This window comes from Salvia miltiorrhiza, chromosome 1 (assembly GCF_028751815.1).
Source record: "Salvia miltiorrhiza cultivar Shanhuang (shh) chromosome 1, IMPLAD_Smil_shh, whole genome shotgun sequence".
Classification (NCBI taxonomy): Eukaryota; Viridiplantae; Streptophyta; class Magnoliopsida; order Lamiales; family Lamiaceae; genus Salvia; species Salvia miltiorrhiza.
In genome coordinates this window covers 45,224,988-45,249,065 of record NC_080387.1, presented here as the reverse complement: position 1 = coordinate 45,249,065, position 24,078 = coordinate 45,224,988, and the positions used below count along the sequence as shown (strand labels likewise).

General features: G+C 35.5%; 1 protein-coding gene and 2 long non-coding RNA genes across 3 annotated transcripts; 1 reads left to right on the top strand and 2 right to left on the bottom strand.

The window, feature by feature from the left end:
- The first annotated feature begins 1,630 nt into the window (after positions 1 to 1,630).
- LOC130986003 (uncharacterized) lies at positions 1,631 to 3,709 on the top strand. The gene is made up of 2 exons (XR_009089135.1): positions 1,631 to 2,062; positions 2,870 to 3,709. It is a non-coding gene; the product is annotated as an uncharacterized LOC130986003 (long non-coding RNA).
- Positions 3,710 to 13,591: 9,882 nt separating this feature from the next.
- On the bottom strand, positions 13,592 to 15,150 carry LOC130986010 (uncharacterized). Its single transcript, XR_009089136.1, has 2 exons — positions 14,500 to 15,150; positions 13,592 to 13,871 (listed from the first exon to the last, which is right to left on the bottom strand). It is a non-coding gene; the product is annotated as an uncharacterized LOC130986010 (long non-coding RNA).
- An 8,020-nt stretch (positions 15,151 to 23,170) lies between these two features.
- On the bottom strand, positions 23,171 to 24,078 carry LOC130985988 (profilin-2). The gene is made up of 2 exons (XM_057909244.1): positions 23,707 to 24,078; positions 23,171 to 23,553 (listed from the first exon to the last, which is right to left on the bottom strand). The coding sequence occupies exons 1-2, from the start codon at positions 23,974 to 23,976 to the stop codon at positions 23,419 to 23,421; spliced, it is 405 nt and encodes a 134-aa protein (XP_057765227.1). The 5' UTR covers positions 23,977 to 24,078; the 3' UTR covers positions 23,171 to 23,418.

Sequence of the window (24,078 nt, the reverse complement as noted above, 5' to 3'; positions counted from 1 at the left end):
CGATTTTTTTTAATGAAGCTGCATCTTCTAGTTAACTGCTTTTGAATTAAATATATTATTATTAAGTGAGTATTAATGATTTAAAAAATATCGTCTTAAAAACAATGATGTAATACTTATCTAAATTTTCTTTTATTAAAGAACTTATATGTGCTTGCTTTAGATTTTAATTAGAGCAATAAATCATGATAAAAGCCCCATTAGTCTTTCGATGTCTATACTGTTATATAAATTTATATACACGATTAATTTGTTATAGTGATTATATAGGATTTTAGTTTAAGTTTTTGAAGCATTGAATTTATGTGATTAGGTGCGGCGCATTTAAGATTTCCTTTCCGGATTTAATTGCCTACGACTTTAAGGTGAGGGATTTTATGCTTATTCATATGGTTATATATGTTTTTATTATCGCGTTTGATTACTTGTTTACGTGCATCTTATGTCTATGTTGTTATGTGTGATCATGGGACCTAAGCCATTGATCTATGTTATGTGTGATCATGGGACCTAAGCCATTGATCGATCATGGGACCTAAGCCATTGATTTATTGTTATGTGCGATCATGGGACCTAAGCCATTGATCTATGTTATGTGCGATCATGGGACCTAAGCCATTGATCTATGTATGTGTTTGGTCATGGGACTTAAGCCATCGACTCAAACTATGATTATGTTTGTCAAGGGGCTCCGGTCTCTTGGCGTATGTTTGTAAGTATGATAACGTGATTTAATTATATATGTGACATATATGAATATTTTGTTATGTTCCTCACTGAGTATATTTTCAATATGCTCACCCCTTATTTTCTCTGTTTTGCAGTTCTGGAGTCGAGGTGGCCATGGAAGTCGAGAATGACTAGAGATTTAGTATTTCCATAGAAATTTAAGTTGAAACATGTTACTTTTTTAGTTTATCATTTTATTTCATGTTACTACTTTAGTTTTGACAAGTTGATTTCAAATTGATTTAAACTTTTATAATTCAAGAAATTTTATTTTTATCTATTAGTTTTCAAAGATTTTATATTGAAAAGTTTATGAAAATTGGGGTGTTACATAGTACAACTCAAATAGTATATATTCAACACAAAATCAAACTTGTTTTTTTTTTTATTCAACAGAAATCAAACTAACCACGTTTGTTTCTTTGTTTTTCCTATAAACAAAAACTTGGCTGTTGCTATTTTCGTTGTGCAAACTTTTATGTGCAATAGTCTTTAAATTATACAGAACGAGTAAACCATATTTAAAAATTTAGGTATAATAAACTCAAATTTATAAAAAATTACTCATTTTCAAAAAATTAGGCACTATTACTATTTTTGACGTCTACGAAAAATGAAGCACTCTTCCTTTTAGTACGTGGACCCACGTCTTTTCTCCTATCTTTTATTCTTACAAATACTCCTAATTTATATATATTAAAAAAAGTCACATTAGTTTAATTCAATTTCAACCACTTATTTTACACAATCATGAGACTATTTATCTATGGACCATTTTTTTTTTATTAAAATTTATGTCCAAAAAATACACCCTATTTTTTCGTGGACGAGGGGAATACTAAAATTAGAATATAATATCTCTAGCTTTCAGGTATTCACTCCACTACTAGATAATCCCAAAAAGACAAAATAACCAACTTTTAATGAAGCTAGATCAAGGCATGCTTATCTTCTGCCACTATGTATATTCTCGTCAATGGCAGCCCATCTGGTGAGTTTCCTCTGCAACGTGGTATAAGACAAGGAGATCCTTTGTCTCCCTTTCTTTTCCTCATCATAGTTGAAGGATTTAACTGTATTATGCAAAGGGCAATCTCTCTTAACATGTTTGAGGGAGTTTTTATTGGGAAAGAGAATGCTCTTGTGAGTCATCTTCAACGATACGGTTATTATTGGAAAAGCCTTAGTCAGCAATGCTAAGCTCATCAAAGGCATTCTTCTGTTGTTTGAAATATCCTCTGGTCTTAGAGTGAATTTTTCTAAGAGCTCCATCCATGGCATTCATTTGAATTATTTGGAGACTTCCTACTTTGCAGACATCATTGGATGCAAGGTTGGTGAATTTCCTTTTAAATATTTGGGTCTCCCAATTGGCGCTAATCACAGAAAGAAAGAAGTCTGGAAAGACTTGATTGATAGATTTCGGAAAAAACTTTTAGGTTGGGAAAAAAGATCAATTTCTTTTGGAGGAAGAATCATTCTCTTGAATTCGGTTTTATCAGCTTTGCCTCTTTACTACCTCTCATTCTTCAAAGCCCCTGAGCGTGTTCTGAAAATTCTCATCAAATTGCAACGTGACTTCTTATGGGGGGGGGGGGAGGGGAAGGAGGATTGTAAGAAAATCTCTTGGGTGAAGTGGGAAAAAGTCTGAAGAAATGGGAATGATGGTGGTCTTGGGGTTAGGGATCTTAGATCTTTTAATTTGGCTCTTCTTTGTAAATGGTTTTGGAGGTGGGTTAATAATAAAAATGCTCTTTGAGTGAGGATTCTTAACTCTAGATATGGGGGTAATAGAGTCGGTCATAGGGATAGACAATCTGCTATCGTTGATTCTTTCTGGTGGAGGGATATGAGTGGGATTCTTAAGGGGATTGCTGGGAAAATCTTCTGTGATAACATATATTTTTCTGTTGGGAATGGTATGTCTTTTCTTTTTTGGGAGGATCCTTGGGTTGAGGGAGGTCGGGCTCTAAAAAATAGATTTAGGAATCTTTATCTACGATCCTCTCAAAAGGTTTGTAAGGTGGGGAAGATAGGGTATTTCAGCGAGGATTCGTGGAGATGGTCTTTCAAGTGGAATTCTGTCTTTAATTTTGATGTTTTTTCTTGAATTTCTGGATCTTTGGTATTTTTTATGCAGTGTTTCTGTTAGGCCGTCAATATCTGATACATTCTCGTGGAAAGGGGCAAGCAATGGAAATTTTTTAACTAAAGAGATGTATTCCTTGCATCACAAAGCTTCACTTAATGAGGAAAGCATTCCGGTGGCTTTTCGTAACATTTGGTCGAGGCATATCCCGAGCAAGGTTTCTTCTTTCACTTGGAGGGCTCTTCAAGATAGAATTCCGACAAGATCCAACCTGTTAAGGAGAAGAGTCGCTCTCCAGAACGACGACTACAACTGCCCATTTTGTCATTCTCTTGAATAAAGCTCTGATCACGTTCTTATCTCTTATCAATTCGCCGATTCTATTTGGAAGGGATTATGTTGCTGGCTCAAGGTTTCGTTTCTCTCTTCAATGTCTCTTTTGGATCATTTTTATGAGTTCGTCAACTTGGGAAAGAATAAGGACGCAAAGATGATGTTCAATGTCATTTGGCAATGCGCTTGTTGGAAGATTTATAAAGGAATGAACGATAAGATCTTTAATGAAGGGTGTCCGGATATTGGTAGGATTGTTGATGGCATTATTATTTGTATATGGAGGTGGTTCAGGGCGAGCTCTCCTTTCTATTTTTGTGTTTCTTCTCATTGTTGGTTCTCTGACCCTATTGGATGCTTCCGATCTAGGTTTTCCTAGATGTTTTTCTTTGGTTGGTGTATGGACACTAGGGCTGTATACAAACCGAGCCGAGCCGAATACCTCCAGGCTCGGGCTCGGTTCGTGATGATTTGGTTCGGCTCGAGCTTGAATTCGAGCCTAAAAATGAGCTCGAGCTCAGCTCGCTTATATAATACCAAGCTCGAGTTTGGTTCGAATTCGGCTCGTTAATTATTCGTTTATCTCGAGCTCGACTCGAATTTCAAGCTCGATTTCAAATTCAAGCTCGAATTCGAGCTCGGTTTGAATTATTTATATATTAAGGTTTCATTAAAATAAAAAAATTATATTTGTTCATATATTACTAGACTACTTATGAATCATAATTTATAATTTATTTTTAACAAATAGATAATTTATCAAGTTAGTAGTAATTTTTTTAAATTATGAGTATATATAAAATTAAAAAAAAATAGCAGTAAAATTTAAAAAAAATTAGTACTCCCTCCATCCCTGAAATAAGTTCATCTTTTTTCTTTTTGGGATGTCCCCCAAATAAGTTCTTTTTTCTTTCTTTCCATTTTTGAACAACTACCCCACCACTAATAATACTTTATTTATTTTTACTTTTCACTTTTTCACCACTCCCAATACTAATTATAACACTTTTTCACATTTTCACCACTCCAAATACTAATTATAACATATTTTTCTCCACTATCAATACACTTTATCATTTTTCCTTAAAACTCGTGCCGTCCCCAAAGAGGAGCTTATTTTGGGGACGGAGGAAGTAGTATTTATCAAGTTAGTAGTAATTTTTTTAATTAAAAAAATTAACAAATAAAATATATAAAATTATTATTTAATGAACCTATCCGCGAACATATTCGCGAGCCTATTCGCAAACATATTCGCGAGCCTATTCGCGAATAGGTTCGAGCCGAACATGTTCGCGAGTTCACGAGCCAAACATGCATAGGCTCGAGTTTGGCTCGATAATTTTATCGAGCTCAGATTCGGGCTCGAATTCGACTCGTTTAGAAAACGAACAAATTTCGAACGAGCTTTTTTCGAGTCGAGCCCCGAATAGTTCGCAAGCGGCTTGGTTCGTTTACACCCCTAGTGGACACCCCTTTGTGTATTTCTTGTTATTGAGTACTTCTTGTACTCGTGTTGCTTTGAATAAATTTATTTGACCTTTCAAAATAAAAATAAAGTGTGTGAGTATTGAACATAATTACAAACATGATTTGTAGCGACGAGAAAATAAAGCAATGAGTTAGCTAGACGAGAAATTGGAGAGAAACGAGTTTCACCTGACGCCGAGCTAGCCTAGGAGGCCCCCTAAACAGCTAGATTACGGCTGGCATCACGTTGCCCTGCAGCCCCATTTTTTCATTTTTCATTTTTCGAATTAAATTAAATTGATTAGTTCGTCTTCTTCTAATTTTCCGACAGATTTGTTCAACAAAAATCACTGTATATATACGAATGAAGAACAATCATATCATCCAATCATGTACGCCTGGCAAGTAGATGTGTGTGTCTAGGAATTCAGATTTTCATTTGATCTTTTATTCTAAAGTACTATAATTCAATTCAATTATATCTCGACCCAACATTAATATATTGGTGACGAGATTAAATATGGCTAGATCATTTGATATTCTAATAAAGTCAAATAAAGAATCAAAGATTATGATTCAAGGACAATTTTTTTCGCCTTTTAAATTAGTCGGGCTCGCATTGCTTGATAAGCAGTGGCAAACAATGATTATGATATGAGCAACAATCAACTACTATATAATTTTATTTCACTGGCCTGTCGTATATGGAAGCAAATTCTATATATATTCGACGAATAAATATGATGAAAGATTGGCAAAGTTAGCGTCAAATTTGTCACTCTGTTTTAAATTTCAATTTCATTTTTCTGGTTCTGAGAATTTGATCGGTGTTAGCTTAGCTAGATTCATATATATATTACCAGCAAATAGAATAAAAGGCACCTAACACAATTAAAAGTTGACTGAAAACAACTATATATAGTTTCAATAATAACTATTTTAAGAGAATAATAGTCAAATAAAGAAAAATTAAAAATCTGATTTATTACTATACGTTTTCATTTTTTTTTATATAGCAAATCTAACCAAATTAAAAACCCTAAATTAATGAAGGTTCCGGTAATTTGTTTTGAAAATGAGCAAAATCAACACATACAAGACCCCAATGGCTGAAGAGTCTAATATTACAAAATATTACGGCTTTTATTCGTTGTACGTACATGTTATTAATTTGTTTACAAATTTTCCATATTAAAATGAGGTAGTCAAATTACATATATCTAATTATACTATAATTTGCATAATTAATTAATTTATTTAAATTTTATAATGTCTTTAAAATTTTAATACTTTTATTTACATAATTAAACTATCATTGTTAGCATATTTATTTATTCATTAATACTTTTTAGTATAATTTAAAGATTTTTAAATAGTTATATGTGAATAAAAATATAAAATGGTAGTTCTACATTAAAAAGATCTTTAAAAATAAAGTTTTAAATACTTTCATAAAAATTACATATATAATGAGAAATATGTTCTAATTATAAAGATACATATTGTCAAAGGAAATTCGGTCTTCTTATAGCAAAATAAAAAATATAGTTCACATTTCTGTAATTTTTTTTAAATTCGACCCAAAAAGTCACTTTGATATCAAAGTTTGCTCTAACTTAACAATTAACAATAATATATACTCGATCCGTAATATATTTGCTATGTATATATAATTCAATAAATATCCTTATACTTGATGTTACAAATTTTGAAAAATTATATAATGCATGGGTAGAATGCTAGTATTCATTTAACTTATATGAATAACTTATCTCTTAACTTATATGATGGAGTTGGGTTTCATAGGTGGATGTCGAATGATGAATCCCCGATGATTTTGTAATCTTCTTGGTACTACTGGTGCCTTTTCGTTCTATAATATTTACTTTTCTTATCAAAAAAAAAAAACTTATCTCTTAGCAATAGTGGTGAATTGTAGCAATAATGATGCCACATTGATTTATTGCGTATTCGAATTATAATATTTGAAAAAATAATACAAATTAAAACTTGTGTAAAATCATCTTAAGAGTCAAAATTTTAAAATATAAAATTATTTTAAGAGTCAAAATTCGTAAGACGTACTGGTACATGTCAATATATATCTAGATCCAAACTTATAGTGGCGCCTCATTTGTGTAATTTGTTGATCAAGATTAATCGTAAGATGAAATTTAATCAGTCTTATAAATGTTGATAAGTAAGACAATTTCACACTAGCTAGACTTCTCCGTAATTATCTACATGCAACACAAATCTAATTAACCCAGCAAAAATGGCAGATAACTTGTACTAACTCGTAAGTAGTTTTCTACTAGTTTTTTGACATTTAATAAAGAGCCCTTCGAACATTGTAAACAATTATATATATGGAGCTGTAATATGATACAATATATAGTTATTTTTTTTTTATAACTATAATATGTCCTTTTTGAGTGATAATTGGCTGAAGTTCTGCCAACAAGAAATTCTACTCAATGGGAGCTTTAGATCAAATAGTGTCCTCTTTTAGTTCTATATTTTAATACCCAATGTTAAAAGATGGTGCTTAATTTAAAAATACTTTTTACATACTTTCTCCTGCCGCCCTTTTGTAATTTTTTTTATAAATTAACAATATTGAATAAATAAATAAATTTGAAGGCTGCGCCACATAATACTCGAATTCAAGACCTTTAACCTTAGGAATTAACCCTTACGCACACAAAAACATGCCGCCCTTTGTAAATTATTAGGTAATTAATAGTTGGTCAATTATGTAAATCAAATATTGACGTACGTAATGGGAGCAAACGTAGGAAAGATGAGGCTTGTTTGTATCCTGCATACGTTGTATGCAATACTGATTTATAAATATAAGCATATTAAAATAAAATAGTTACATAGATAGGTTTTGTAATTGGATTTTCAAACTTTCATATGCTTTGGTTGGAAATGGCATGATATTGTTATTGGATTCTCATATCTTTTATTCGGTGTGTTTAATTTGAGTTATTATATAAATTTTGGAGTATTATGTTACGTGCAATGTATATATATACTCTCAAATAACAGCAATCATAATTAGACTATATTAAAATATGAAGTTTAATTTAACCGAACAACAACTGAAGGTGATAATTCTAACATAAACACATTTTTTTTTTTTTTGAGGAAAAGCATGTATTATAGTAACTAATGAGAAGAAAAGTTCAACAAGGAGGGGAGACCCTCAACAGAGGTTTTAACTAAGCGATTACATAAAGCCAACTTTCTATCCGCCATATCGTTACCTTCGCGCAAGATGGCGCACGCTACCGTAGCAGAATGGATCTCGCCCAAAGTAAAAGAATTAATCAATTGAATCAAACAATAATTTAATTGATGTTCCCTTTCAAAGTAAAAGAATTAATCAATTGAATCAAACAATAATTTAATTAATTAAGAACCACAAAAAGATGAAAAGTTTAATGACCGATTTATGCGTTTTCTCTGGGTGTTTTAGTTGGTGGCGAGGCAAATCAACCATGCAAATATTGGTTTCTATAAAACATAAAAGAAATATATATATACAAGAAGGATTTATTATGTTTCGTTTTATATATTACTTTTCAAAAGAACATCATTTAAAACATTCATTAGAAAAGAAAAAGAAATTATGGGCCCTGTGAGTTTTCCTCTTGGACCAGCAAATCATGAGCACTGTATCCCATCACTACATTATGGTTATCGTATTGGTACGTAAGAATGAGTATGTTATACACAATTATTCGTCCACTCAAAAATATTTATAATATACCATATAATTTTATTTTATACAAAAATAATATTTAGTATACAGAGATGGAGGGATTTGAGAGGTAGGGAACTAATAATTATATTGGTTAGTCTGGCTTATATCTGTCAATGAATGATGAATGTTGATGGGGATATATTTTGCTCTATTATTCACTACAAAAAAAAAATCACTAATGATGTACATGAGGCTTGGTAGCTATTATATGTGTCATAAAAATTAGTGACATTTGATGATGTAGCTAATCACTAATAGTTACACTTTCAAACGCCACTAATTTTTATGACACGAATATTAGCTAGCAAGCCTATATCACTGCTAAAAAAAGAATTTATAGTGATTTGCTCAACATGGAAAATTTGATAAATCTTATATTGATGAAATGTGATATTGTCGGATATATTCGCACCGCACGAACATCCTCACAGGAGTCCTCATAAATCATTAGTTAATTAAAGGGGGTAATTACGCGAAAACACATGAACTTTGGCCCGTTTTCAAAATTTTCCATGAAATTCAATTTTTACCTTCAATTCCTTGAATTTAAACGCTTGTTCAATTTTTCCACAATTTTGAGCTCCGGCGAATACCGAGCTGGCTTGGCGCCTACATGGTACTATCGCGATGACATGGCACCTACTTGGACTTAAAAATTGACACTTGAAAAATAAAAAAAAATAATAGTAAAACAAAAAAAAATCATCCATCTTCCACAAACTGCCATTCTCGTCACCCCTCCCCCAATTCAAGTGGAAGTCCACCAAAGTACCGCCGACCTCCTTACCTATGCCGCCGGCAGCAGCTCGCCATGCTCAAAACACACCCGCTCTCTCATCAAAGCCAAATATCTAATTGCAGCGCACTAAGAAGGGGGTGAAAATGTCGGGAATAGGAAAGTGAGGCAAGGGTTTGGGGAAAGGCGGGGAGCTAAGCGGCACAGGAAGGTGCTGCGCGACAACATCTAGGGTATCACGAAGCCGGCCATCCCCCGGCCTTCGCTGCTATATATTTACGCAAGATTGAAGGGAGAAGATAAGGTGTAAGGGCGGCGACGACTGGAAATTGAGGGTCTGGAAGCAACCTCGATGCTGCCTGTGGATTTGGAGATCTGCATTGTGTGGGGAGGGGGAGGCTCCTTTCCTTGACCCCTAGAGATCTAGAGACCCGCACGCGGTGGATAAGATGAGGCATCGAGCGAATGGAGTGGAATACTTGGCCCCTTTCCCTGACCTTTTCGCCGAGATCTTCGACGCAGACTCAAGAACGCCGATTAGAGTATATGAAGCGGTTCTGGGAGTATTATGATCAGTGGGATCTCTTGTCTGTTGGAATTGTGTTAAAAATGAAAGTGGGGATTTTTGTCCCACATTGGTTTTGCTATCAAAGTAGGTGGAGATCCTTAGGCTATTTAAGGAGTTCCAAGGTCTTTGATACAATTGCACCAATCACTACCTTTAGTCTTGTGATTACTTCTAGTTTGAAATTCCTTGCTCTTTGTTTTAGAGGGGTGAGAGGTTTTCAAAGGCTTGTAAGAGTGTAGTGGTTGTGAGTCGAGAGGGTGAGAAATACTGTGTGATTGTAGAAATTTATCATATAGTAATTTTTCAGTGTGTCGTGGTTTTTTTCTCCGGATTTGGAGTTTCCACGTTAAATTCTTGTGTTGTTAAATTGTGTCTATTTTTATTCTTATTTCTTGCTTCTACCAAGTTTGGATGGGGAACTGATTTCCCAACAATTGGTATCAGAGCCTGGCTGAGGTCTCTTGATATTCCAAGTATGCTCTGTGGTTGCAGCATTGTCTGATCTTCCACATCAGAAAGGATTTCTTGAGAAAGATCCGGGCGGGGGTGTCTCTTGCGAGACGGCTGTTCATTTTGGTGGAGAAGCGGTACGTCAAGTCTACTTCAAGTCCAAATGAAGTTCGACGTGGAGAAATTCGATGGAATGATGAATTTTGGCTTGTGGCAAGTGCAAGTCAAGGATGTGCTGATACAATCTGGGTTACACAAGGCCCTGAAAGGACGTCCGGGTGCAGTCAAAAAGCCTGGTGCAGATGATGACGCAAACAACAAGTCCGGTATGAGTGATGAAGATTGGGAGGATCTGGATCTGAAGGCGGCAAGCACAATTCGTCTCTGCTTGGCCAAGAATGTACTTGCAAATGTACATGGGATTTCGAGTGCGAAGGAGCTTTGGGAAAAGCTGGAAGCTCTGTACCAAGCAAAAGGCATCTCGAATCGGTTGTATTTGAAGGAACAATTTCATACCTTACGGATGGATGAAGGTGTGAAGATTTCAGATCACTTGAGTATTCTCAATGGCATTATCTCTGAACTGGAGAGTATTGGAGCAAAAATTGAAGATGAGGATAAGGCTTTGAGACTCATCTTGTCTCTTCCACGTTCCTATGAACACATGAAGCCAATATTAGTTTATGGGAAGGAAACTTTGGTCTTTGCTGAAGTCACGGGCAAACTTCTTTTGGAAGAAAGAAGGCTGATGAGTGAAGGACGTCCTTCATCGGAAAATTCAGCAATGGTGGCCTTTAGCAGAGGGAGGAAGAAAGACTCCAAGGGCGTTGTTTGTTGGAGGTGCGGAAAACCCGGCCATACGAAGCGAAACTGTCCAGGTGGAGCTCGTCAAGGTGGAGCGGATTCGGCAGAAAGCTCCGAACAAGCAGCTAACATCGTGTTTGATGATGTCCTTTGAGGACATGAATATCCTTATGGCATGTCCAATGGCCATGATAGAGGATGTGACGATGTTAGTTGGACCACATGTGCATGGTTTTTTGGCATGGATGCAGGTGTGTGGTGAAAAGTATGTCGATGGCTGATGACTTCTAGGAGGGCCAAAAGCTAGAAGGTTGCACCAAAAATTTCAGCAAGGTTTTTTCGACATGTGCCGAAGTAAAATTCTTAGAATGGTTTATTCTAAATGTTCTACTCATTTGGTGGAGTAGGTTTATTCTCTTTTGAGGATGATGGTTCTTTGTGATAAGAATCATAATTGTCGGTGAAGACAATGGTGTTTTTTCTTTCATTTTTAACAAGGTGGAGATTGTTGGAATTGTGTTAAAAATGAAAGTGGGGATTTTTGTCCCACATTGGTTTTGCTATCAAAGTAGGTGGAGATCCTTAGGCTATTTAAGGAGTTCCAAGGTCTTTGATACAATTGCACCAATCACTACCTTTAGTCTTGTGATTACTTCTAGTTTGAAATTCCTTGCTCTTTGTTTTAGAGGGGTGAGAGGTTTTCAAAGGCTTGTAAGAGTGTAGTGGTTGTGAGTCGAGAGGGTGAGAAATACTGTGTGATTGTAGAAATTTATCATATAGTAATTTTTCAGTGTGTCGTGGTTTTTTTCTCCGGATTTGGAGTTTCCACGTTAAATTCTTGTGTTGTTAAATTGTGTCTATTTTTATTCTTATTTCTTGCTTCTACCAAGTTTGGATGGGGAACTGATTTCCCAACATTGTCAGCATGCAAATCTCAAATCTCTCCGCTGAATCACCAACCCCCAATCGAGAATCATCAACCCCCAATCACCCCCCCCTAATCGAGAATCACCAACCCCCAAATCTCAAATCTCGCCGCCAACTGGAGAACGCCGCCAACGCCTTCAATCTGCAGTCGTGAAGGAATTGGAGAGAGAGGTTTGGGCTTAAACGACATCGTTTTATGACCAACTAAACGATGTCGTTTTGCTTGATGTCTGGCATTGCCATGTCATTTTTCAAGTGACTTAAAAATTGTCATGTCAGCTTGTAATTTGGGGATTTATGAAAAGTGTGGAAAAATTGAACAAGTGATTAAATTTAGGGAATTGAAGATAAAAATTAAAGTTCATAGAAAAGTTTAAAAACGAATCAAAGTTCATGAGATTTAGCGTAATTACCCCTAATTAAAATTATGATACTAGACACATTTATGTTTTGATGAACATAGATAGAGCTTCCATTTCTTATCCCTTATTGAGCTCGACTGCTCGAGTCACCGCAACGAGGTACGTAATTTGAAATCTCACATTCTTAGTCCAATCTCTCTCTCTCTCTCTCTCAAATGTAGTGTCATAAAGCTAAACTTACTATTCTTTCGGGGATAACCTAGTAATAAAGTAAGTATTCTTGAGATCAATTCACCATATCATCTTCTAAATGGAGCATATTACACATAATTTTTAAGTGTGATTTACTTAAATCAAATTTTGATTTTATATTCTTTGTAAAAGTTTGGCAATGCAAATACTTCATCCGTTCCAACTTTTAGTGTCCAAGTTTCTTTTTTTGGCCGTCCCACATTTTGATATTCATTTTTATTTTTAATAAAAATAGGTGGGACTCTTACTCCACTTTAATTATTTTAACTCTCACATAAAATGTGAGACCATTATTCCACTTACAACACACCAATCACTTTATTAAAACCCGTGTCGTTCTCAACTGGATACCAAAAGTCGGGACGGATGGAGTATTATTTTATGATTTACTTTAAATTATTATAATCCGATCATCTTTTAAATATTATATTTCAAATTAAAATTTTATTACGATATTTAATTATAGATATACATTACAGATTTAAATATTTTTTCTGACAGTATATATATGCGTGCCCCGGCTGTGACAATTTCCCACTCTCACAGCTCCTCATTGAATTTGGCTTCTTCTATGGAAAATTGGATTTCATAAACTCAGTCTAATCAGCAATGTCTAATGGTTTGAACTCAATTTAATCAGCAAGCTAGGTTCTTAAATTTCAATCTAGTATGTGACAACCGACAACTATATAAATGCACCGTTGCCATAAAATCCAATTCAATAATAGTTGATGAATGTATTACTATCCACGACCAACATGCCAAAAACAAATGACAGGTTTGAATGAGAAAAACAGAAAATAAAAGTTGGGTGCTTTTTGTGACAGTGTATCTATCTGAGGGATCCCACAAAGATCCGAGGACTGAAATGGGCTCCATGCTTGCCACTACTCTCCATTTCCTACAGACTGGCCAAATTATTATTATTATTATTATTATTATTATTATTATTATTATTATTATTATTATTATTATTATTATTATTATTATTATTATTTCAAGATAATTTCATGTCCATTTTAACTTCCGAATCTTCCTGTCACACCCCAATTCTTGAAGGAATAAATATAATCGAGGTGTGAATAATTTATAGAAATAAACAAGGGAAAAACCTTGTTAAAACCGAATAATAAAATATCCACTCGAGCTATGCCCCTTTGGATCACAAGTTTTGTTTCATGCTTCTGACAACCAACATTCATTAGCATAAATTTAGTAGTGAAGAGTCTAAGCTCGGTCAGGTATATCATTTGAAATTTGACATAGAGATCTTAAGTTGAGGAAACAAAAGACGTATATGAGTAGTTGCTACAGCGGAAGTCTAAAATAGGAATTTAACCCTAGCCTCAGCTCCGTCCCGTCAGCACCGGCCAGCCAACCTGAAAACATTTGAAAGTATTTTTGGGCTAAGTACTAATGTACTTAGTGGGCATGCATTTTCTGAAACATCTCATATTTTAATAAAGACAGTTTATCCAATCATACTTGACATGACTTAGAAGGTTTTAAATTGAAAGAACTTCTAAGCATGTTAAAATAATTTCTTTCATTTGTGCGCACATGTCACACTCCCTTTCTGTTACTCGTTGTGATCCCGGACCTTTTAGCCACCGACGGATCCATTTCTCCCATTGCACTTGCCCTGAGGACGTAACTCAGACAAGTTGAATTGACCTCGGGACGCTACCCAGGCAGGCCTTACATGATACATGCTCCGGAACACATCCAGCCAAGCACCCTTATAACGCCTCTTACATGAATTAGTGCCCGATGGAGATCAACCCACCGAAACAACTAACAAGTGTACACAATTCTCAAATAGCGTGTTAGGCCATAAGAGAACCTCGATCGATCCATGAATTGCGAGCCTTAAACAGAGCAGAGTGCACATAAACATTTTATTGGATAAACAGTTTTCATTTCATTAAATAAAAAGTTTGCATTTCATTGAAACATTTAGAGCTTAATAACTCAATCATACTTTGTACATTTGGAAAGTAAGCCCACCTGGTTAGGCAAAGCCTGAAGATCATAATCACTTATAAACCTGTCTTGGGAAAGCAGCGCTAATCCCCCTGGTCACAAAGCCTACAAGAAATTCTATTCTTAATAGGTCTCGTGAAGCTAATCTTAATTCATGGTGAAGTGCTTAATATTCTATGATTCACTTAGCCGGGTTTTCAAAATTTAATGAATAAATAATTGAAAACATTTCTCTTGAGTTAAGAACACCAACAATATTCTTACTCATCTTTCTTTAATAATTGGAATTATAAATAAAACCAATTAAATCATAAATACTTTTTATTTCATGATGCAAATGAAATGTCATGTCATGCTTAGCATATGATAAGTAATTACTTAAAATATGCACTTAATAATAATTTAATATTATTATAAAAATTATCCTTTAAATAAATTAATCAAACTAATAATAGTTCAATTAATTAAAAATAAGAAAGCCCAATTTAATTAATTGAAGGCAATCCAAAGTCTTTAAAAATAATTAATCAAACTAATTAATAGTCTAATTAAATAAAATAGGGAAGCCATTTAAATAGATGAAATAGAGCTCATGCTTAAATAAATAATAGCCCATATAAATTTAAAAGATGAGGCCCAACTCAATAAAATATGAATGGCCCAGACTGAATAAAATAAATCGGCCCCAGCTAAATAAAATTAAAAATCGGCCCAAGCTTTTAAAAATCGCAGCCCAAATCTATTTAAAAATCGAAGCCCATCACTCATAAAAATCGGCCCAAATACTCGGCCCAAATCCCTCAAGCCCAAACCTCTACCCTATTTCCCCTCTCTTCCTTCATTCTCACACACACAACACATCTCTCTCTCCCTCTCAGCCGCTCACTCTCTCTCGCTCTCTGATCGGAAATTCATCGCCGTCGGAGCTCCCATCCCCGGCGACGAGCGCCGCTTCATCATCCTCACCATCACCCTCGACCCCTCCATTCTTCTCCCTTCCGGCGACGACGACAGCGACGAGCTGCCGCAACGCCTGAACCCTAGCCACCCCTCTGTCTTTCTGCTCTGATTTTACCACCAAGCCCAAGCCCCCTTCTCTAAATCGCCGTTCCCCTCACTGAATCCGGCGACCTCCCTTATCCTTCCGGCGACAGCAACTCGCGGCCGCCGCCGCCGTGCTCAGTCTCTCCCCGTCTCACTCTCCATCCTTGGCCGGACAGCAGCAGCAAAGCCACCGTGCCCTGGCCTCCCTCTGCTCAACTTTGGCCGACGGCAGCAGCTTCATGCCGCCACCATCGTCGCCCCTATCGCTGCCTGCTACTCTCGATCCAACCACTACCTCATCTCCCCGATTTCTGGCGGTGACAACGGCTCATCGCCGCCATCGTGCCCTAAACTTAAATTCCCAGCAACGACAGTGCCATAAACGACGCCGCCTCCGCCTGGACTCCCTCGGTTTCCGGCCGAACAACAATAGCCGCCGACTGCCGCCCTCTCTACCACTTCTCACCAAACTCGACACTTACAGCAGCACAACCCACAAAACATAGCTCAAGATTCAAGTTCAATACATGCTTATTTTATATATCATTGCTTGAATTCTCAATGTAAAATCAGTTCATACAATTCATGCTCAATGTATAAATAAGGTAAAGTTCATATCTTTAAGTCTCTTTTTTTTTCTTTTCTCTGAAAATGCATATCTATATGTGGACACGTTTATGAATGAGTGAGTCGTCTATTGCTTTTGAAATCAAAGTGAGAAAATTAGATAAGAAAGTTTGAGGTGGAACCTTGAGTTTGAATATATGGCTGGCAGTTGGGGTTTGATTTTCTGCTGTGTTGCTGAATCTCAGTGGATTGAGAGCTCTTGCATTTTGAGTTGCTTGCTAGCTATAGTTATTAGTGTGTGATGGAAGGAGGACTTTGGCTGATGAGATAAAGAGTGAACCTTCTACTTCTTGCGAGAATGGGGTGAGTGAAATTGTGGGAGAGGTGGTGAATAATGCAATGTTGCTGCAAGCTCAATTTATAGGCAAACTTAGCCGTAATAGTTGAAGACAATGGCAGTAATAGTTGAAAACAATGCATCAACTTTTGACAATGAGATTATTTGCCGTAAATGCATGGAAATTGGCAATAGTTGTGAATAGTAGCCTATGTGCTAGCCCATTTGACCAACAGCAAGAATAGATTTGCTGTCGTGTAGTTCAGTTTGGAGGGGAGTTGGTGGCTGCCAATTGCCAAGTGTGGCTAAAAGTTGAAAAAACTAAATGTAGGAGCATGGCTCTTGATGGGAGTCTAAGTGAGGTGAGTGATGATTTGACAATTAAAACTGTCTCATAAAGAATTATATCTGTAAAAATCTTTCAGGATAAAATTGTCGAAATTGTAATAATTCTTCAGGATTTGCTAATTAAAAGCTCGTGAAAATACTTGAATGTTAAATTAAATAAATATGCAATGCATATAAATTTAATAACTAAATTTACCAAAGCTTTTGTAAATTATTTTTGTTGGAATTAAAATAAATTCTTTTTCTCAATCCGGCGTGAATCTTCTTAAATCTAAGTTCAAAAATACTCTAAATATAGCTACGAGGAAACGGGGTGTTACACTTCCCCAATTTGGATAGTGAAATATAGTACTCCTATGATCCTCAAATGAATACTCATATTTCATTTTAGATTTGTTCTGTAAATGAATACCAATTTTCCTTTTTGATAAGTGTATCTCACACAATAAATTCACAAAAAAATAAGGTTTTTATTTATTTATTTACACACTCGATTAATTTCTTAAAAATCGTGTCATTTTTTTGTCCCAAAAGGGACGCCAAGTGGTGCGACCTCCTATGTGTGAACAGTGAGGTCCCGGGTTCAAACCCCACTGCTCCCCCTCCCCAACTCCCCGCAATGTCAAAAAAAAAGTCTTGTCATTTTTAAATGAATAGTCGTTTGGGGTGGGGATTGATTATGTGATGTACTCCCTCCGTCCCACTAGACTTGGCACACTTGCCTTTTTTGTTTGTCCCACTAGAATTGGCATTTTCCTAAAATAGTATGTGGTCTCTACTTTCTCTATCACATAAAATAAGTGAACCATACCTACTTTACACTCTTAACCCTTTATTCTTAATCTCCGTGCCCAACTCAAAAATGCCAAGTCTAGTGGGACGGAGGGAGTATTAAATTTCATAAGTAGACGACTTATAGTAACTTTCAACTATAAATTCGAAAGCGGTTTCTAAAAGCAAAAGTGACACAAGAGGAGCGTCACTTAGACATTTTTGTGTAGCTTAGAGTTGACTTTCAGTAACTGAATGAATAATGATGAATCCCTTTTTTTATATAAGATAGGTGGATTATGCTACTACACTTTTCACTCATTTATATGAATTATAGATAGATTTAGTTAATCGTAAAATTTATGTTTTGTGATCATAATCAACATCTGCCGTCGCACGCCATACAAATTAATTTATTGTTAGGTAGAAACCATAATGAGCGATAGCTATTCCATAACTGTGAAAATATTTTTTGGGGTTCTTTAGAAAGAGGATTAATTTGTAACAAAATGGTCTGTCATGGGGCAGGAATGGGTGCCCAAAATCTAAATATTGATGGATTTTGGTAGAGTGGATTTTAAGTATATATACAATCGTAACAATGTATTACTCCCATTATAAGTGAGACTCTTTTTATTTTGAGTATCCCATCATAAGTGAGACTCTCTTTTTTTGGATAAAAGTTTTACCTTTAAACAACTTTTCACTTTTTCACCTACATACAAAATACACATATCTTAATTTCCGTATCTAAAAAAATGATCTAATTTATAATGAGACGGAGAGAGTAACAAATTTCACATGGTTCAGTTTTGTTTCGATTGTCTTAGTTTGATGTGGTATATTGAGATCTTGGTGCAAGATGCATATTCATACTGCTAGCATTTAATTTCCATGATGATATACATATGTCAACTTTACCACCCTTAACGTTACCACTCCAATTAGACTTAATGGAGGGAGAAAACTCATCTTTAATTTTATATATTATATAGATTAAAAAAAATGAATTTCTTAATTTTGTGAAAAAAATTGTTTGTTTATATGTTTAAATATTGTAGTACTTAATGAACTTTGAGGTGTTAGTTGCTATCAACGTTAGGTTAGGGGCTTAACCCAATAATTTTTTTAGAGAGTATGTCCACTTAAATATTTTTTTTTTAAGTGTAGCTTCAACATAAACACATTAACCACGTAAATTGAGACAATATACAACTGTAAATTAAAGAAAGAAACAATGGTGTCAAATGGCCACATTGAACATGCAAACACAATATTTGGCCACTAATTGAAAAAACACAAATTATGGCCATTAATTAGGCAATATGCCTAATATACCCCTGATTGGGCGGACTGGGTAGGGTCAGGAGCGCGGGTCGGGTCGGGTAGGATCAGGTGGGTCGGGTTAGGCACTTATGGCACTATTAGTGCCATAAGTGCCAACGAATTTTTTTTTTTATTCCTCTTGCCCTGTCTACCCCCAGACCCCCGACCCCCCCCACCCACCCACCCCCCCCCCACCACCCACCCCAAGCCATTTTTTTTTTTTTTTTTACTTCCCTTTCCTTGTCTACCACCCAGACCCCCGACCCCACCCACCCCCCCCCCCCAACCACCCACCCCCAAGCCAATTTTTTTTTTTTACTCCTTTTAGATAAAAATAAATCAAATTTTACTTTTGTTATTTTATTTTATGGCACTTATGGCACTATTAGTGCCATAAGTGCCAAAAGGTCCTTTTTAAACACTTCCCATAGGGTTTAGATATTCCATTTAGGGTTTAGATTATCCATTTAGGGTTTAGATGTTCCATTTAGGGTTTAAATGTTCCATTTAGGGTTTAGATAATGTTGTTTCTATATTTGTTCTGCATGTTTGGCACTTATGGCACTAATAGTGCCATAAGTGCTAAAAAGATCATTTTACTTTATTTTATTTTGGATTTTCGTTGGCACTTATGGCACTATTAGTGCCATAAGTGCCAAAAAAAAAATTGGCTTGGGGGTGGGTGGGTGGGGTGGGTGGGGTCGGGGGTGGGTGGGGTGGGTGGGGTCGGGGGAGTAAAAAAAAAAAATTGTTGGCACTTATGGCACTAATAGTGCCATAAGTGCCTAACCCGACCCGCGTGTGCCTGATCCTACCCGACACGCGACCCGCGCTCCTGACCCTACCCAGTCCGCCCAATTAAGGGCAAAAACGTCCCAAAGCTATAAAAATGGCCAAAATTTGTGTTTTTTCAATGTGTGGCCATAAATTGTGTTTTATGCTTCATTTTGGCTACTTCAAAATTTTACTCTTAAAGAAATATATCAATTTAGTAGATTTTAAATTTAGTTGAACTCAGGTAATCTAATCAAGCTTTTCGATTCACAGAAAAAAGATTAATTAGCTATTGACATTGTCAAGGCCAAGATTCAAAAGATTAATTAGCTATTGACATTTTTAAGGCCAAGATTCAAAAGATTAATTAGCGTAGCTAATTAAGCCTAAGATCTCTTAATATATACGAGGCTCAGTTTTTTGGATTTAAATAAAATCTAAATACATTGAATGTTCAATTAAGAGGGTGTTTGGCTGAGCTTATAAGCTCCTCAAAACAGCTTATAAGCTCATTCAAAGTGTTTGACAAAATAAATTTCTAAACAACTTATAAGCTCAAAAAATAAGCTTCAAGAGCTTATAAACTCCCCAAAAAATAAGTTCTTCTACCCCCAACTTACTTTTTTATAATCTCATATGCAACAATCATTTTACAAATATTTTTCAACTATAATTTATTATTTTTATCATATATCATTCAAGTTCATCTTTTTCCAATTTTCTCTCTCTAAAAAAAATTCTCTCTCTAGCAAAAAAATACTCTCTCTAGCTTATAAGCTCTTAAAAATTACATCTTCTAAACTCTTTAAACATCTTATAAGCTCTTAAAAATAAGCTTAGCCAAAGGTCGTTTTTATCATCGAAGTCGACACATTTATGAAAACCGAAGTCAACACTTCAAAACGCCCCTAGTTTAGGGGCTTCTTCATATCATATGGTTTCAGCTCAGAATGGAGACTTGCAAGAAATAAAAACTAAACAGTTAAACAATGCTTTCATTTTTTTTTTATGTAATTATTATACAACATTGGATGCAGCTCATGGATTGTTTTTCACCCTTTATTATAGATTTTTTTAAAAAATTGAGTAGTTGGCCGCGGTTCAATTAATGAATATATCAATTTCACGGCAAAATATTTCTTTTTAATAGAAACAATGCACACACTCCACAACCAATACTATAAATTTAAACAGTAAATTTACGGAATTAGTATTATCAAACAGTCAAACACGTATATACATATATTTTTGCTATGAAATTGATATATTCCTCATGAAAACCGAACCGGCCAAATTAACAGAGAATTTTCTAAAAAATCGATCAAACCGACTGAATCCATAACATAAAATTGACCGAAACCAATCGATTTAGCCCGTTTTCGATCGGTTGGCTGACTCGATTTCTGCACACCCCTAATAAAAAATAACATGTAATAGTTTGATATCTCTCGTTAAAGGTCATAAGCATATAAGTTATTCGAGTCATGAGAGATTAGTATGAATTTAGGATAGAGGGAGCATTAAAATTGTGTATGTGTGTGTAAGAGAGAGAGGTCCAATAGGCCCGGCCCAATATATAAAATACTTTGAACTACTTAGTTCATCAAATCAAACATAAATCAAAAAGTTCTAAAAGACAGCGATTAGATAGCTCTTCCAAAGATTTCTGCAGATTAATTTCTCACTTCCTGAGAGATTGGTTTTTTCAATGATGTACATCAATTTATAGTTAATTACACCTGGTTTTGCAATGATGTACATCAATCTATAGGGTTTTAAATTAAAATTACATTAGCTTAATATAGGGTTTAAATACAATTTATAGTTAATTACACATGGTTTTCAATCATGTACATCAATTTTATTTTTCATTTTCAAGTTGCCATGAAATTATAACATTTAATATAATGATTAAACGAGAGCTAGCCCTACAAGAAGGATTGATTAACCGTATGACATTACAAGAAAGGAAAATATATCGCGTCCTCACAAATACTATACACTAGTCAATTACTTCATCCGTCCCAATTTTTAATATCCATTTGAGAGTAACACGAGTTTTAATAAAGTGGTTTGATGTATTGTGAGTGGAATAATAGTCTCACATTTTATGTGAGTATTAAAATAATTAAAGTAAAGCAAGAGTCTCTCATACTTTTACTAAAAATAAAAATGAATATCAAAATATAAGATAATTAAAAAAGAAAATATAGATATTAAAAATTGGGAAGTACAAGGGAGTGCTTGCTTATCGATTCATGTAGGGGTGTGCAAACCCAACCCGGACCCGCCGAACCCGCTCGGACCGACGGGTTTGGTCCGGACCGGACCGGACCATTGTATGTCTTCGGGCCGGGTTGGGTCCATTTTCTAGGACCGAATATGTTCCGGGTCGGTCCGGGTCAAAACCCGGTCGAACCCGTCGAACCCGGAACCGACCCGGTCTCTTATAAATTTAATATTTAATTTATATATTTAATATTTATAATAAATATTATTGGATTTGTGGCTTCAAGCTGTCCATTTACTTATACGAAGTTACAATTGCATGAATTTTAATGACTTCTAAATTCTGTAGATTGCAAAAGAAAACATTGTTTTAGCTTAAGAAAAAATCATCTTCGATTTGGCTTGGAACATGAAAACTGTGAAAATTGTAAACCACATTTTTTCACGCAATTAAATCTAGTAATGGACATTTTTTCTTGTTTTGAGGAGAATGGAAAAAAAATTAATGTCGAAGCTTTTAATATTTTCACAGTTATGTTTTGATTTTCAAAGAATTATTACATGCTGCTTCGTTTAGAAATTAACCGAATTGAATTGATTGTGGGTGAATCTGGAATTTGTAGGTGTAAATAGGTACAAAAATAGGAAAAAAAAGGTAAGTTATCACCGGGTCTGACCCGGACCGAACCGGACCCGTTGCTCGGGTTCGGTCCGGTCCCGGGTCGGCCCGCACGAATGTTTCGGTCCGGGTCGGTCCATTTTTTTGAAATTTTTGGGTCTGCAAACCCGGCGGGTCGGTCCGGGTCCGACCCGCTGCACACCCCTAGATTCATGTTATGTAATCCATCTTGTTAATGATTGCCATTGATTGGCTATAGGGATGAAAACACAAATTTTTATGTGCAATTATCCGTAAAGTGCAGAACACTCACTATAGTAAAATATTTGTAAATATTTTATTGAAAGTGTCACACTTACAAGTATCTAATGCATGATTTGCAATGTGCGAACGTTTACACATGAGACCTCCTCGCACACAAAAAAGAGAGTGACAAATACCTACACTCTTTCAATTGCAGTTCAAAGAGAGAGTAACACATGCCTGCACTTTTTTAATTACAATCACTTTTTGTACTTGCACAAGTCGATGAACTAAATATTAATCTATATATTTTGATCACCGACTATATGCGGCTACATTTATTACATTCACATATTATGTAATTCAATAGAAGAAAACCATCAATGATTTGATTTCAGATGATCATTCCGCAACAATATTGAGTGGGACAACACAAATACTCGCACATCCGGATAACTTAAATTAACTAAAACACAAATAAATACATTGAAGAGTGTAGAAAAAAACAAACTCAAATCTAAAAGCTAGCAAATACATAATGAGCTCGTTATCTCTAAACAACTAGCATTAAACAGAGCTCATTTATTCTTGTCATGGTCATTATTTAATTATTCACTTAACCTGAAAAATGATATGAAAAATAAAATGGAGATTTGAGAAGTAATGAATAATTAATTAATGGGGCTTAGAGGCCTTGATCAAGGAGATAATCAGCCAGCCTTTCAACAACCATGTTGCATTGCCCTGGTGTCACTGGCTCCTCGTACACCCCAACAACCAGTGCCTGCCCTGTCTTCTTGATTGTAATCCCTCCCGACCCCTATTAGTCCATCCAGTCGAGTCGAGTCAGGTCGAATATTAAATTTTTATTTTTTTATGAAAAAGACACGTCTATTAAAAACGTTCCATTTTTTTTATATATATAATTAAGACATTATAAATGGGACGGAGAGGATATTAATTATGCATATACCTTCTTTCCACGAATAACGGCTCCAGGCTCTCCTTGGATGACCATATATTTTTGGCCGGCAACGAATAGGCCGGTGGGGGCGAGGTGTCCCGGCTCGTTGAAATCAGTGAGTATGCCGTTGATCTCGTCCGGCTTGAACTGAGGGAAGTTGGCGCTCTGAGCCCATACGGCGCCGTCGTGTCCCATGATGGCGGCGGAGGCGAGTTTGAGGCCGGCATTGCCCTCAATATCGCACATCAAGTGCTCATCTACGTATGTTTGCCACGACATTTTGGTGGTAGATTACTGCAGGTGTTCCGACAAAGATAGATAGAGAACTAGTTAAGTGGAAGATTGATCAATTTGTGTACAATTGAGTGTAAATTTGAGAGA

Coding starts and splice junctions, on each gene's coding strand:
- LOC130985988 (XM_057909244.1), bottom strand. CDS start 23,976: ATGTCGTGGCAAACATACGTAGATGAGCACTTGATGTGCGATATTGAG. Junction 23,554..23,706: donor CCGTTATTCGTGGAAAGAAG/GTATATGCATAA, acceptor ATGGACTAATAG/GGGTCGGGAGGGATTACAAT.